This window comes from Mytilus trossulus, chromosome 13, assembly GCF_036588685.1.
Source record: "Mytilus trossulus isolate FHL-02 chromosome 13, PNRI_Mtr1.1.1.hap1, whole genome shotgun sequence".
NCBI classification, from domain to species: domain Eukaryota; kingdom Metazoa; phylum Mollusca; class Bivalvia; order Mytilida; family Mytilidae; genus Mytilus; species Mytilus trossulus.
Window position 1 is genome coordinate 3007726 of NC_086385.1, and position 17829 is coordinate 3025554.

A 17829-nucleotide genomic window follows, 5' to 3' on the forward strand; every position below is an offset into this window, starting at 1 on the left:
ATTTAAAAAATGTATAGTGTTCCGCAGACATCGAGTCCTCGTTGAAAATATGAAGGTTTTCCCACATATTGAATATTCATTGAAAAGATGTAATGTTCCGCAGACATCGATTCCTCGTTGAAAATACATAGTTAAAATGAATAGTGTTTTAAAAAGACATCGAGTACTCATTAGAAATATAAAATGTTCCAAAATTTCGAATCTTCATTTAAAATGTATAGTGTTCCAAAACATTGAATATTTATTGAAAACATATAGTATTCCGAGACATCGAATCCTAATTTAAGGTGGTATGGGTGTCTTCCTCCATCTTGGATTGTAAAAAACAGAGAACCAAAGGTACATATTTTCTATCAAATTAGCAAAATTTGATGCAGGAATGCAGATATTTAATGTGAATTTTCATTTTAAAGAACCAATTTATAGGAATATAACTTATAAATATTAATAATTTTGCAAAGGTTGATTATTTTTCGTTGTTTTTATTATTTTTTTTAAATTGTCATTTTAAGGGTAGGTAACTCTAAAACTATGCATTTTTCTGAAAGATTCTACATGGAATTTTCCTATTTTGTATTTTATCCGGAAAAAGCGTACGGTGACCCTATCTTTTCTTTTGATATTCTCAAAGCATTGTCACAAATCTATCTTTTCCTTAAGTTTTTAACAATTCTATCATTTTGTTTAGTTTCTAATCACAAAATGGTGTTTTTTCCTGTATATCATGAAGCTCAAAAAAATGCGCGGTGACCTATCATTTTTATTATATTTTTCAACATATATCAATAGATACTGCGTTTTGGCAAAGTATAAACAAATTCTATCATTTTTATTTTAGACTCCTATATCACCTTATAACTTTAAAGTGTTTCGTAGACATCGAATCCTCATTGAAAATAAAAAGTGTTAAAATATATATAGTGTTCCGAGCAATCAGTAATCCTATTTATGATTGATTATTCATTTGACAACATAACCTATCGTCAATGCCAGTAACAATAATACCGTCATAGCAACAATTATAATGAGATACAGTCTTAAGAAAAACGCATCTAAAATATGGCATATGTCTTTCCATGTAAGACTATCGTGTTTGCATTTCTTATCGTTAAAAGATGCACGTTTCTCATCACTGTGATTGCCTTTCATTTCCGTTTCTTTCGGATACCCTCTCCTGTTTCCGTCTGGATATACTTGTCCTCCACATAAACATTTATGATCTTTCCAACATGCAAATTTAGCGAGACAACCAGTCGACAGTTTTGTCAGCCATTTTGGAACTGGGACGTCTTCATCTTTGTGATGACAATCCAGGACGTAAATGGTTATAATGACCGACAATACTCCTAACGCTAGGACGAGCAATAAATAAATGGCTGAAAAATATAAATATAGGTGTTAACAAGCAACACTCCTAACGCTAAGACGAGCAATAGATAAATGGCTGAAAAATATACATGTAGGTGTTAACAGGCAACACCCTCCTAGTAAATCTAAGACGAGCAATTGATCAATGACTGAAAAATATACATGTAGGTGTTAACAGGCAACACCCTCCTAGTAAATCTAAGACGAGCAATATTATTGATCAATGACTGAAAAATATACATGAAGGTGTTAACAGGCAACACCTTCCTAGTAAATCTAAGACGAGCAATTGATCAATGACTGAAAAATATACATGTAGGTGTTAACAGGCAACACCCTCCTAGTAAATCTAAGACGAGCAATTGATCAATGACTGAAAAATATACATGTAGGTGTTAACAGGCAACACCCTCCTAGTAAATCTAAGACGAGCAATTGATCAATGACTGAAAAATATACATGTAGGTGTTAACAGGCAACACCCTCCTAGTAAATCTAAGACGAGCAATTGATCAATGACTGAAAAATATACATGTAGGTGTTAACAGGCAACACCCTCCTAGTAAATCTAAGACGAGCAACTGATCAATGACTGAAAAATCAACATACAGGAGTAAACAGACAACACACTCCTAATGCTAGGACGAGCAGTAGATAAATGGTTGAAAAATATACATAAAGGAGTTAGCAGGCAACACACTCCTAATGCTAGGACGAGCAATACATAAATGGCTGAAAATTATAAATATAGGCTTTACAGACAACACGCTTCGAATGCTAGGACAAAAGACTGAAAACATGTTAATGTGGGAAAGTAAAGTAAAAAAGCCAGAAGGCCACAGTTGCACGACGGGAAACATTGATATTTGACAAAAGACGCTATTGATCAAGCCGATATGAGATTTTTTTTACTGTCAGTACAGAAATAACTTTTTGCATTATACCTTCTTAGTGATTATAGACAGATGGTGTCACAAGAAGAGCAGGATAGGCTTATCCTTTCAAAGCACGAGAGACAACCTCCGGTGTTTATAGTGACTCGTTGTGCTCAGTCTTTAGTTTATAACATAGTGCTTTGTCAATTGTTGCTTGTCTCCTTTACTCGTTTTTCTGGTCGTTTTTTGTGCAATGGTGTATCAAGACCAAGTAAGCCTTCGATGTAAACGTTTGAAGGTCCGTTCGGAATCTCCCGCCTTTTCTGATAGTGATGTTTGTGGTAAATGTTAAAACTTGGGCAGCTGTCTGATTCGTTTTATATAGAGGCCGGGGCGTAAAGGGGGCTATCTGATTGATTTTATCGAGAAGGACGTAAATGGGGTATCTGATTAATCTTAAATAGAGGGGCGTAAAGGGGGTATCTGATTGATTTTTAATTTTCTTACAATTATCAAATTTAATTTTGTTTTTGGTATTATATATATATATATAACGTTATGTGATCTGCTATCTTTGTGGTATTCACGTATTTCTATTTACGAAATTACATGTGTTTTCCATTCGTTTGATTTGTTTGAGTTTTGATTTTGCAATTTGATAAAAGACTTTTTTTTCCATTTAGTTCGGTATTGTTGTTAATTTACTCTTTAATTTTATGCATACTTAAGATATAGCTGTGGAGTTCGATGTTTATTTGTAATTTATATGCATACTTAAGATAGCCGTGGAGTTCGATGTTTATTTGTAATTTATATGCATACTTAAGATAGCCGTGGAGTTCGATGTTTATTTGTTATTTATATGCATACTTAAGATAGCCGTGGAGTTCGATGTTTATTTGTAATTTATATGCATACTTAAGATAGGTGTGGAGTTCGATGTTTATTTGTAATTTATATGCATACTTAAGATAGCCGTGGAGTTCGATGTAGAGGGTAGATCATCTGATATAATAGTCAGGTACACTGCATACGCCAATAAAACGGTCAGGGTGTAGCCCATCTTTTCACCAGAATCAGGAGGAAGTTTGAATACAATGGAACTCAGAAGTGCCAATAAAACCATTGGTATCAAAGAATTCAAGACATGGAAAGCTGGTCGTCTTTTAAACTTGAGTTTAAATGAAACTTGAGGCGTCGATGATCCTTCTCTAGTGTTTGTAGCTGAAGTTGTTGAAAACCCTTCGTACGACCATTCTCCATTTTCTTTGTAATAGCTCAACCTTACGGCCTCGGATGCTATGAAAAGGGTTATTTCGATTGAAGTATATCCCCATGTAGATACTGTGACGTCACATTCTTGCGTATCAAAAGGGTAGAAAGTGACATCTGTTTCACAGTGTGTTACGTAAATTCCCGAGGGTGTCCAAGTTATATTCCCCGTACTTTCGAGTCTCATCAGAACGTTTTCATCACTTATCACCGAAATATCTTTTACTCTACAAAATATAAAACAATTCGTAAAATCTGGTATTTCTTTACTTTTGTTTTTCTTGACAAATGGAGATATACAATAAAAACAGAAACTCTTTATTTTCTAAATATATTATAAGGCACAGAATATTCATCTTGTGTTCGGTCAACAAATTGTTTTAATTTCAAATTTCTAAAAGACAAATAAATAATTTTATTTTTAATTTGTTTTGTTAAGCAGATGCATTGTCTTTCAATCGATAAACAAACCTATTAGGTTAGACAAGACTTAGTTGTTAGTTGCTGTGCACTAGATGTCAGTAGCTTCGAGTACTCAGATCTGTACGCACTTCAGTGTCTTTTTGTTGTTGAGATATACAAGTACCCGGCCACATCCATTCTGTGTAGTATTTCTATGTGTATCCATCTGATGAGTTGAGCCTTTTTTAACTGATTTTTATAGTTCGTTCTCATGTTGGTATGTTACAGCACTGTCCCAGAATAGAGGGAGGGTTGAGATCCCGATAACATGTTTAACCCCGACACATGATGTATGTTTATGCCTGTCCCAAGTCGGGAGCTTGTAATTCAGTGGTTGTCGTTTTTTGTTCACTTTTTGTACGTAAATTTGGCCGTTAGTTTTCTCGTTTTAATTATTTCATATTTATCATTTCTGTGCCTTTTAAATCTGTGCCACTCAAATCAAACAATGTGTTCGTAGATAGTAGATGTTTTTGTGTCCTGTTAAATTGTTCCTTTTAAAAGTTTTGGATTCTCATAAATTCTATGTATAACTTTTGGACTAGTTTGAATCTCGGTCTTTTTCTGTAATTTATTCTTATATACTTTTGATTTTTTAACCCTGTATGCGTACATTGCCTATGTAAATTTTCAAATTGTTTGTATGCACATTGAACGACAAATTTATGTGACGTATATAATTTTCCTGACGTGAGACATTCAAATCAATCCATGTGTTCGTAGATAGATGTTTTTGTGTCCTGTTAAATTGTTCCTTTTAAAAGTTTTGGATTCTGATAAATTCTATGTATAACTTTTGGACTAGTTTGAATCTCGGTCTATTTCTGTAATTTATTCTTACATACTTTTGATTTTTTAACCCTGCATGCGTTCATTGCCTATGTAAATTTTAAAATTGTTTATAATCCTGGTACTTTTGATAACTATTGTATGCACATTGAACGACAAATTTATGTAACGTATATAATTTTTCTGACGTCAGACACACAAATCAATCCATGTGTTCGTAGATAGTAGATGTTTTTGTGTCCTGTTAAATTGTTCCTTTTAAAATTGTTATACGATGACTGATGTTCCCATATTTTGACTATTTTATTAATTGTGACTGTTTATTTAACGCATCATGTAAATGTAGCGGAATTTGATGAGACTGTTATTAAAGTGAGAGGGTTAGCGCTATAGAACCAGGTTTAATCCACCATTTTCTACATTTGAAAATGCCTGTACTAAGTCAGGAATATGACAGTTCTTGTCCATTCGTTTTTGATGCGTTTTGATTTTGCCATGTGATTATGGACTTTCCAAATTGATTTTCCTCTGAGTTCAGTATTTTTGTGATTTTACTTTTTATAGCTGACTATGCGGCATGGACTTTGTTGAAGGCAGTAAGGTGACCTATAGTTGTTAATTTCTGTGCTATTTGGTCTCTTGTGGAGTGTTTTTTCATTGGCATTTATACCACATCTTCTTTGTTATATTATATTGTAAGTATAATGAACAATTATGTTGTAAATATAATGAACAGGGGTTTATTCAGTCTGTTTTTGAGGGACATTTGACTATCGCCTTTTTGCCATTTTTTTAAAAATTATCTTCATTGTCGCGTCACCCCTTTCAAATTCTAAAAAAGTCCTTCATTTATTGGCCAAATGTAAAATAATTTTCTTGTTTTGAATTGATCAAATGTTGTAGGGTTTTTATTCTGATATATTTTCTTGCAATAGATCTTTGGAGAAATACTTACGAGTTTTCAATAATAAGAGCTGGTCTCCAAACATAGTTCTCATTACTATATATCGCAGGTATACTGCTACTGTATGTTGAGTCTGAGGACCAGTCTAATCTGTTATCAGACCATGTCTACAATAATATATATATGTATATGTCGTGTACAAGTTGCGTTTTTGTACAGGTTATAACATGTACAAAAATATTGTACATGTTATAACTTGTATGATGCAAAAATACAAGTTATAACATGTACAAAAGTACCTCATACATGTTATAACCTGTACAAAATATTGCTTAAAAATGGTTTTAACTTGTACAAAATCGAAAAATAAGGATATGTTTCTATTATCGCAACAGATGTTATTGACATCAATAATATTTCATAACTTTTTTATCATTCTTTCATGTTAGTGTGTTTTGTCCTTTTTTAATACAGTTAATGTCCAGGGGTCGGTATTACGGAGCATTCCTAAGACTTGTCATAAGATACATGTATATCTTAGGACGTGTCTTATGATTCTCTTATGACTATCTATAGACATATCTTTATTTGATGAATTATAAATGTGAGTGTCCACTTTGAAGGCAATAGTAAAATACTTCCATTCTAGTTGACACTAAAAGACAGAAGAGGATAGCCAGGGAAGATGTGTCTACAAATACAATTGGAAATTGAAATGGGGTATGTGTCTAAAAGATAACAACCCGCCCATGGAGCAGACAACATCCAAAGGACACAAATACATGCTTTCAAAGTAGAGGATATATATTTAAAACATAAAAATGACATTCGCCTAATGAAATAATCTTATAATTTATAAAACAAATTGAGTTATGAATTTACATAAGTCATGCTGAAGGTCAAAAATGTTGAAGAGTAGATCCAAAGATATTTATAATGAAACGTGGTCCAATGAAAACTATTTCAACTCTCTCTTGATTTTACAGAGTAAGCATATAAGACATTGTTTTAGTCTTTGCATGCTATAAAACGAGAGGGAGGAGTATTACCCAAAATTATTAGGCATCGTTCTTAAAATTTTGGGAAGAATTTAGTTACATGTACTAGTATCTAATGTAATTGTCATTGAGGAAATACAAGCTTTTAGTAAATAGTGTCACACTTATTAAAGCCATGATGGACTACATAAAACATTCAATCACATGAAAACACATTTTTCCAACATAAGTGATGAAACATATATTTCTGTAACTATGTGATCATTGCCCTCGACAGAAAGAGACATGTTATGGCCTATTTATTGTTGTTCTTTATGCATTGGTAAATTTAAATGTTCATTTTACTTCATTAAGATTGGCTTAAATTTTGTACAAGTTAAAACCATTTTTAAGCAATATTTTGTACAGGTTATAACATGTATGAGGTACTTTTGTACATGTTATAACTTGTATTTTTGCATTATACAAGTTACAACACGTACAATATTTTTGTACATGTTATAACCTGTACAAAAACGCAACTTGTACACGACATATATATGTAAAAGAAATTCTGAAGACTTGTACTTAACTTATTCTGTGTTGTTAGAATTGAGAAAAAAAAACCAAAGCATACCTTTCTGATTGGAAGTAATGAGGGAAATTCAAAAGTATTAGAAAACCAGCCAACAACTCATCAGAAAAAAGACGGAAAATTTCCTTCAGGATCACCTTAGATCGCCCCTAATTTTTGGTAGTTTTTTTCTGTACATTTAATACAAACAAGAATTATCTTTAAAAAAGATATCCGACGTATTAAGATTTGAGTACATGTTTAAAACTATCATTTCGATAACGCACATTGACTTAATGATGCAGGACCTGTTTAATAAAATCTCCATCTGAATGTTACTACAAGAAATTCTTTACTAAGTCTGGTTATATTAACGCAATGATATATAAAAATATTGTGATGACACCTAAAAAAAAAAATTGGCAAAAAATCTAGTGCAAATAAAAAGAAACTAATATACATTTACTACTGTCTACATTAAACTTAATTTATGGGTAACAAAGGTAGAAACTATTGGTAGTATACATGTAAGTAGTATCTTTCTGTTTACATTCACCAAAACCCTGCGGAAATCTCACATGCGTAGGTGCGTTCTTAAAGTCATGTACGTTCGTACAACAAAGTTTACATTAAAAATTATATAATTATATAATTGTCCCGAATAAACAGCTTTCATGGATGCAAAGAACTATTGAAGAAACAATTATTTTAATAAAAATATAAATCTTTGTAAGATCTAGTTCAAATATTTATAGTTTTTCACTTGCTTTCAATCACGATATAACTTTCGAGACGTTTTTTCAAACACAACCAAATCACCCACCATGACGGCATTTTTTCCAATCACAGAAAGTATTTTCGAGCATGCGTAGTCTGTTGCCATAGTGAAGCGTCCTTAAGTTCAAAGTGCACAAACCGAAACTATACCGACTACGTCGGAAAAAAATTCTAATTTGGGTTCATTTGTATGTTTCGGAGTTTAGATTGGCGTCCATTTCGCTGAACTATAATTATCATTTAGGGTCAAGCTGAAGGCCACTTTCGGTTGCAGGATTTCTCGCTTCGTTGAAGACCCATAGGTGGCTTTCAGCTGATTTCTGTTGTTTGGTCGTGTTTTGGTTCTTTTACACATTCCCCGTTTCAATCAAAACCAGCTTATACTACTTTGCATAAAACCAGTAGATTGAATTGTTGATGGTTGGTAGAGTTATTTCCCTTTTTCTTCTAAGATTTCCTGTTTTTCACTTACCATTGTGAGATATCCAGCTATAGACATCGTCTGGTCACTAATACTCTAAAAAAATATTGTAAAAGATGACGCCATGAACACTGTTTTTACACAAATTAAAAAAAAAATAACGTGCAATACAAATGTGTCAATAGAACACGGATGTCCCACTCGCACTATCATTTTCTATGTTCAGTGGACCGTGAAATTGGGATCAAAACTCTAAATTGGCATTAAAATTAAGGAGATTATATCATAAGAAATATGGGTACTAATTATTAAGTTGAATGATCTTCAACTTCATCAAAAACTCCCTTGACCAAAAACTTTAACCTGAAGCGGTACAGACGAACGAACGAACAGTCGGGCGAACGGACGAATTGACCCACATATCAGAAAACATTATGACCCTCTTCTATCGTTGGTGGGACACACAAATAGATTTGGCATATATATCATAAATAAACGGGTTCTCCTGTTTTGCGAGGACAAAAATCTACTTATAAATTAATCCGTCGTTGGAGGGAGTTGTACCAAAGGTTGCAGAGTTCAGAAAGACGGAAAAGTACTGCTTGACGATACAGCAAGATAGATACATTGTACATGACGTTGTACAGCTAGATAGATAGGTATAATTGTTTGACGATACAGCAAGATAAATATATTGTACATGAAGTTGTACAGAAAAATAAACGCGTACAGTAATATACAAACACAGTGCATGAAGTTATACAGCATTGGAGAAAAATACGTACTGTTTGACAATACATCAAGATAAATTTATTGTAATAAAGTTGTACAGCAAGATAGAACATCTTTTTATCACGTTGAGCAGCAAAATAAACACGTACGTTAACAAAAGAAGAAACGCATTATATATAAATGAAGCCATAAAAATACACAATGTAAAAACCTACTATTTGTACATACCAGTGAGTTGAGAGTGATGAGATTTAGTGCTAATGTGACTTCTACATTTAGTAGAGGTCTGACGAATGTGTTATAACCTGTATCTAGATAAGTTGTTCTCAGAGAATCTTCTAGAGCAAAAGAGTATGACCCCCATACAGTTGGTAGACATGCACCTGTAAAATATAATTACTCTAAAGCAAAAGAGTATGACCCCCATACAGTTGGTAGACATGCACCTGTAAAATATAATTACTCTAAAGCAAAAGAGTACGACCCCCATACAGTTGGTAGACATGCACCTGTAAAATATAATTACTCTAAAGCAAAAGAGTACGACCCCCATACAGTTGGTAGACATGCACCTGTAAAATATAATTACTCTAAAGCAAAAGAGTACGACCCCCATACAGTTGGTAGACATGCACCTGTAAATTATAATTACTCTAAAGCAAAAGAGTACGACCCCCATACAGTTGGTAGACATGCACCTGTAAAATATAATTACTCTAAAACAAAAGAGTATGACCCCCATACAGTTGGTAGACATGCACCTGTAAAATATAATTACTCTAAAGCAAAAGAGTACGACCCCCATACAGTTGGTAGACATGCACCTGTAAAATATAATTACTCTAAAGCAAAAGAGTACGACCCCCATACAGTTGGTAGACATGCACCTATAAAATATAATTACTCTAAAGCAAAAGAGTACGACCCCCATACAGTTGGTAGACATGCACCTGTAAAATATAATTACTCTAAAGCAAAAGAGTACGACCCCATACAGTTGGTAGACATGCACCTGTAAAATATAATTACTCTAAAGCAAAAGAGTACGACCCCCATACAGTTGGTAGACATGCACCTGTAAAATATAATTACTCTAAAGCAAAAGAGTACGACCCCCATACAGTTGGTAGACATGCACCTGTAAAATATAATTACTCTAAAGCAAAAGAGTACGACCCCCATACAGTTCGTAGACATGCACCTGTAAAATATAATTACTCTAAAGCAAAAGAGTACGACCCCCATACAGTTGGTAGACATGCACCTGTAAAATATAATTACTCTAAAGCAAAAGAATACGACCCCCATACAGTTGGTAGACATGCACCTGTAAAATATAATTACTCTAAAGCAAAAGAGTACGACCCCATACAGTTGGTAGACATGCACCTGTAAAATATAATTACTCTAAAGCAAAAGAGTACGACCCCCATACAGTTGGTAGACATGCACCTGTACAATATAATTACTCTAAAGCAAAAGAGTACGACCCCCATACAGTTGGTAGACATGCACCTGTAAAATATAATTACTCTAAAGCAAAAGAGTACGACCCCCATACAGTTGGTAGACATGCACCTGTAAAATATAATTACTCTAAAGCAAAAGAGTACGACCCCATACAGTTGGTAGACATGCACCTGTAAAATATAATTACTCTAAAGCAAAAGAGTATGACCCCCATACAGTTGGTAGACATGCACCTGTAAAATATAATTACTCTAAAGCAAAAGAGTACGACCCCCATACAGTTGGTAGACATGCACCTGTAAAATATAATTACTCTAAAGCAAAAGAGTACGACCCCCATACAGTTGGTAGACATGCACCTGTAAAATATAATTACTCTAAAGCAAAAGAGTACGACCCCCATACAGTTGGTAGACATGCACCTGTAAAATATAATTACTCTAAAGCAAAAGAGTACGACCCCCATACAGTTGGTAGACATGCACCTGTAAAATATAATTACTCAATAAACAATTCTTATTGCGAACCCGATCATCCTGTGTATTTTTATATATCCAGAACTCATTATCTTCATCTAGCTATATATAGTTAACTTATAATTACTCAATAATTATTAAGTTCACCAGAAATAAGAACCAATATGGTTCTACATTTACTTTTCTACATTGGCTAGAGGTGTAGGGAGAGGGTTGAGATCTCATAAACTTGTTTAACCCCGCCCCATTTTTGCGCCTGTCCCTGGTCAGAAATCCTCTTGTCTTTGTTAGTCTTGTATTTTTTTAATTTTAGTTTCTTGTGTACAATTTGGAAATAAGTATGGCGTTTTTTCTCACTGAACTAGTATATATTTGTTCAGGGGTCAGCTGAAGGACGCATCCGGGTGCGGGGAATTCTCGCTACATTGAAGACCTATTAGTGACCTTCTGCTGTTGTTTTGTCTATGGTCGGGTTGGTGTCTCTTTGACACATTCCCCATTCCAATTCTCAATTTTATTAAAATTGAGAATGGAAATGGGGAATGTGTCAAAGAGACAACAACCCGACCAAAATAAAAAAAAACACAACAGCAGAAGGTCACCAATAGTTTAGATCTTGTCAAAAGAATAAATAACACTGAGAATGGTTTATGTAAAGACAACATAGCATATTTTTGCAGATAATAAATGACATTCTAAGAAAAATTCTGAACGCCAAAGCAAAAGTTACAAGAATATGTCCATAATACACGGATGCCCCATCCGCACTATCATTTTCTATGTTCAGTGGACCGTGGAAATGGGTGAAAATCTCTAATTTTGCATTAAAATTAGAAAGATCATATCATTACTTAAGGAACATGAGTACCAAAATTCAAGTTGATAGGATTTCCACTTTATCAAAATCTACTTCGACCAAAAACTTTAAACTGCAGGGGGGCAGACGGAGGAACAGGCGGACTGACGAACGGACAAAGGCACAGACCAGAAAACGTTATGCCCATAAATGGGGCATAAAATACATATATTTGATAAGATGATATGAATACCAAACTTACTAGACATCACAACAGAGACTTGTATGAGTGGCCGTTCATGTCATTTGCGCGATTATATACGCGTATATAATTTTCAACGCGTATATATTATAAGTTATATGGTTCGCTACTGACCCCATACGGATCCATAGAGGGTTAGTAAAATCCATAGGGGGTGAGGCCGGAGGCCGAGTCCCCTATGAATTTTATTCACCCTCTATGGATCCGTATGGGGTCAGTAGTTAACCGTATAACGAATTTATCGGACGCTGGACTTTTTCTGCGTCGTTTTGTTGAAAAATAAACAATGAAACGCAACAACATCAATAGATGACGTCGCCATTAACGCGTCATGAACCCCCTATGAAACCTACTAACCCCCTACGGTCTCATAGGGGGTCACCATGTGACGGCATTTAACCAATCACAACGTGATATTTTATCAATGGTCCGATAAACGCGTATATTATGGTTTTCAACGCGTATATTGTGGTTTTCAACGCGTATATTGTGGTTTTCAACGCGTATATTATCGTTTTATACGCGTATATTGTTAAAATAAACACGTTTATACTTTATTCCAATTTATTTATCATATACGCGTTAATATACGCGTTATTTGCATAAATATACGCGTTAATATACGCGTTAATATACGCGTTAATATACGCGTTATTAGTGTTAATATACGCGTATGAAATCATTATATACGCGTTAATAAACATTCGTTTGTCTTATTGTTTTAACCAATGAAAGCGTGGTTAAAACAATAAGACAAACGAATGTTTATTAACGCGTATATAATGATTTCATACGCGTATATTAACACAAATAACGCGTATATTAACGCGTATATTTATGCAAATAACGCGTATATTAACGCGTATATGATAAATAAATTGGAATAAAGTATAAACGTGTTTATTTTAACAATATACGCGTATAAAACGATAATATACGCGTTGAAAACCACAATATACGCGTATATATACGCGTTGAAAATTATATACGCGTATATAATCGCGCAAATGACATGAACGGCCACTCATAGACTTGATACATGCACAACATAGTAATTATAGGGTGACATTAAAACAGTTAATTAATATGTGCATACCTCCATTAAGAGGTAAATAGAAATGTAAGCGGAGGGTGAATACAATATCATAGCATAATTAAAATAAATAAAACAAATAATACTTACAAATAAATAAGCAGAGCGAATAATAAATTAACTTCATTTTAGATAAATGATACTTCTGTGGATCTTTTCTTTAAAAAAATATCACCGAAATAATGGACGTCTAGAAAAAGAAATATAACAGACATTTAAATCAAAATTACGATTTATTCTATTATCTAATAACAAAGAAAGCGTGATCTGTTCAATTGAGTCGGTGAATGTTTCCATTGAAAAACTTTATTTAAACAGTTCAATGAACATGTCAATGTTTGAATGATTTTAGTATCAGAAGGATCATTGAGAATATGTTACAAACACATGTCTGTGGTAATGTGATTAAAAATCATTTATTTCTTTAAATGAAAAAAAAAGAAACATCTAGTTCTAAATGGACATCAAATACTCCCTTTATCCCTTCTCCGACGCCCCTTTTTTCAAGCGAGGATGTCAAATTACTTAAAATCATACATATTTAAAGTTTCTATGTGTATACTATAATGCAATCGACTTTATAGGCGCCTCAATCACCTTACTCTACAATTCTCAATACAATTAATATTAGCCTCAGTCTGTAGATTGTTATAAGAGCCGCACTTAGCTTTATATTTCTGAATCCAATTAGCCTCTGTAGATAGTTATAAGTGCCATTATCTCGTTCTATAATTCTCAGCCTAACTAGCCTCTATAGATGGTCATAAGTGTCATCATCTTGTTCTAAAATTCTCAATCTACTCAACCTCTATAGATGGTTATAAGTGTCATCATCTCGTTCTAAAATTCTCAATCTACTCAACCTCTATAGATGGTTATAAGTGTCATCATCTTGTTCTAAAATTCTCAATCTAATTAACCTCTATAGATGGTTATAAGTGTCATCATCTTGTTCTAAAATTCTCAATCTACTCAACCTCTATAGATAGTTATAAGTGTCATCATCTTGTTCTAAAATTCTCAATCTACTCAACCTCTATAGATGGTTATAAGTGTCATCATCTTGTTCTAAAATTCTTAATCTTATTAACCTCTATAGATGGTTATAAGTGTCATCATCTTGTTCTAAAATTCTCAATCTACTCAACCTCTATAGATGGTTATAAGTGTCATCATCTTGTTCTATAATTCTCAATCTAATTAACCTCTAAAGATGGTTATAAGTGACATCATCTTGTTCTATAATTCTCAATCTACTCAACCTCTATAGATGGTTATAAGTGTCATCATCTTGTTCTAAAATTCTCAATCTACTCAACCTCTATAGATGGTTATAAGTGTCATCATCTCGTTCTATAATTCTCAATCTAATTAACCTCTATAGATGGTCATAAGTGTCATCATCTTGTTCTAAAATTCTCAATGTACTCAACCTCTATAGATGGTTATAAGTGTCATCATCTTGTTCAAAAATTCTCAATCTACTCAACCTTTATAGATGGTTATAAGTGTCATCATCTTGTTCTATAATTCTCAATCTAATTAACCTCTATAGATGGTTATATGTGTCATCATCTTGTTCTAAAATTCTCAATCTACTCAACCTCTATAGATATTTATAAGTGTCATCATCTTGTTTTAAAATTATCAATCTACTCAACCTCTATAGATGGTTATAAGTGTCATCATCTTCTTCTAAAATTCTCAATCTACTCAGCCTCTATAGATGGTTATAAGTGTCATCATCTTGTTCTAAAATTCTCAATCTACTCAACCTCTATAGATGGTTATAAGTGTCATCATCTCGTTCTATACTTCTCAATCTAATTAACCTCCATAGATGGTTATAAGTGTCATCATCTCGTTCTATAATTCTCAATCTAATTAACCTATATAGATAGTCATAAGTGTCATCATCTTGTTCTAAAATTCTCAATCTAATTAACCTCTATAGATGGTCATAAGTGTCATCATACCGTTCTATAATTCTCAATCTAATTAACCTCTATAGATGGTCATAAGTGTCATCATCTCGTTCTATAATTTTCAATATAATTAACCTCTATAGATGGTCATGAGTGTCATCATCTTGATCTACAATTCTCAATCTACTCAACCTCTATAGATGGTTATAAGTGTCATCATCTTGTTCTATAATTCTCAATCTACTCAACCTCTATAGATGGTTATAAGTGTCATCATCTCGTTCTATAATTCTCAATCTTATTAACCTCTATAGATGGTCATAAGTGTCATCATCTTGTTCTATAATTCTCAATCTACTCAACCTCTATAGATGGTTATAAGTGTCATCATCTCGTTCTATAATTCTCAATCTAATTAACCTCTATAGATGGTCATAAGTGTCATCATCTTGTTCTAAAATTCTCAACCTCCATAGATTGTTTTAAGTGACATCACCTCGTTTTAGTATTCTCAATCTATTTAACCACTGTAGATGGTTATAAGTGGCATCCCTTCGTTTTATAATTTCCAATCTAATAAACCCCTGTAGATAGTTATAAGTGCCATCACCTCGTTTTATAAATTAACCTCTGTATATGGTTATTAGTGCCAATATGTCGTAATATAATTCTCAATCCAATTATCTTCTTAAGATGGATATAAGTGCCATTACATCGTTCAATAATTCTCAATCCAATTAACCCAATTGTAGCCTTTACTTACACCTGATATATCCCAGTGAAATTAAAGATACTACCGATACCAAGGATTTGTATACAAATTTACTATACAAAACCTTGCCGATACTAGAAGGACTGCTTCATTCCTTGATCTTTTCCTCAATATTGACACAGATGGACGACTTCACACGAAAACTATGATAAATGGGATGACTTTAACTTCCCAATTATCAATTTCCTCTTTTCTCAACAGTTATATACCCTCTGCCCCTTCGTATAATGTTTACATATTTCAATTGATACGTTATTCTCGTTCATGTTAACACTATACGGACTTCATATACAGGAGTGTGCTCCTTACGCAGAAACTTCTCCAACAAAGTTATAAATTTTAAAGACACCATCACGAATTGGTCGATCCCTACGATGTGTCTTTGTCCAAAATACGGACATTTTTACCACATGTTAGATTGTGGTTTATCATTACGTCGTCTGATCTTTTAATTACCGAACGTGACTTATTCCGGGTTGTGACTGTTTTGCTGAGTGTGAAGGTTGTGACTGTTTTGCTGAGTGTGAATTCGCAATGCTATTAGAGATGTCATGGTACTTTTTTTTATCCAAAATTGAAGTATTTAGATTTGATGTCATATTTGTTATTCTCATCGGATTCTGTCAAATATTTTAATGTTTGTAGTTGTAAATCTTATCTTTTTCTGTTGTATTCGTGAGTTATGGTTAAAGTAATTAAACATCTAGTTCATTTTATATTAGATTTAAGTTTAGGACAACGAAATTTATACGATATATTTGACTGTTTGATTCAGAAGACACACTAATATAGCTAGATAGTACAATTAATAATCTAATTACTACCACACTTTGATATTAATTAGTATTGTAATTTTCATTTTCATTGTTATTGATAAATATTATATCAGTATTACAAATATAATCTTGAATTCTATCTTATTTTTTTGGGAAAAAAATAGAAATTCAAATGTAACTTCTCTTTGTGCATTGATGGCTTTGGATAACTTGGCTGTGTATTTTTATGTGCTGGTTTATGTTGTGTTATGTCATGTATCTGTTTTTATTATTTAGTTTGTCACCACTTCGGTTGTATCATGTTTGCAAAAGTATGAATTATTCTAAATAATAAGGATGTTCTTATCCCAGGCAGAAAACCCTAGGTGTATAATCCAAATTTTTTGGAACTTTAGGTCCTTAATGCTCTTCAACTTTGTACTTGTTGAGGCTTTCAATCTTTTTTCATCTGAGCGTCACTAGTAAGTCTTGTGTGAAGGAAACGCCTGAAATATTAAATTTAAACCCTGGTACCTTTGGTAAGCTATTATTTGTGTGTTTCTTTTTCCTATGTGTTCTCACATTTATTTGTATTGCAGTGCTGTCATGAAATGTGGTCATTTTGATGTTATATATAACATTGCCATAAAAGTGGGAGGTTTGGAATGCCACAAAACCAGGTTCAACCCACCATTTTTTTCTTAAAATGTCCTGTTCCAAGTCAAGAAAATGGCCATTGTTATATTATAGTTGATTTCTGTGTGTGTTACATTTTAATGATGTGTTTCTGTTGTGTCTTAGTTCTCCTCTTATATTTGATGTTTTCCCTCAGTTTTAGTTTGCAATCCAGAAATCGTTTTTTCTCAATCGATTTATGAATTTGGAACAGCGATATACTTCTGTTGCCTTTATGTTCCATTGTTTTCCTCTAATACATGTAATAGTTCATGTGTTACCCTTGGTTTTAGATTGTTACCCAGTTTTGTTTTCTTCTCTATATTGATTTATTACTTTTGAACCACAGTATAAAGTAAAAACACAAAAATACTGAACTCCGAGGAAAATTCAAAAAGGAAAGTCAATAATCAAAAGGCAAAATCAAAAGTCCAAACACATCAAACGAATGGAT

The 17829-nt window shown here is 33.1% G+C and overlaps 1 protein-coding gene across 1 annotated transcript; it reads right to left on the reverse strand.

Annotated features, from left to right (window-relative positions):
* Nucleotides 1-847: 847 nt before the first annotated feature.
* Nucleotides 848-13453, reverse strand: LOC134694830 (neuronal acetylcholine receptor subunit beta-3-like). The gene is made up of 6 exons (XM_063555896.1): nucleotides 13339-13453; nucleotides 9380-9534; nucleotides 8471-8515; nucleotides 5722-5837; nucleotides 3210-3742; nucleotides 848-1376 (listed from the first exon to the last, which is right to left on the reverse strand). Exons 1-6 carry the CDS (start codon nucleotides 13373-13375, stop codon nucleotides 961-963), a joined length of 1302 nt encoding a protein of 433 aa, XP_063411966.1. The 5' UTR covers nucleotides 13376-13453; the 3' UTR covers nucleotides 848-960.
* Between the last annotated feature and the right edge of the window lie 4376 nt (nucleotides 13454-17829).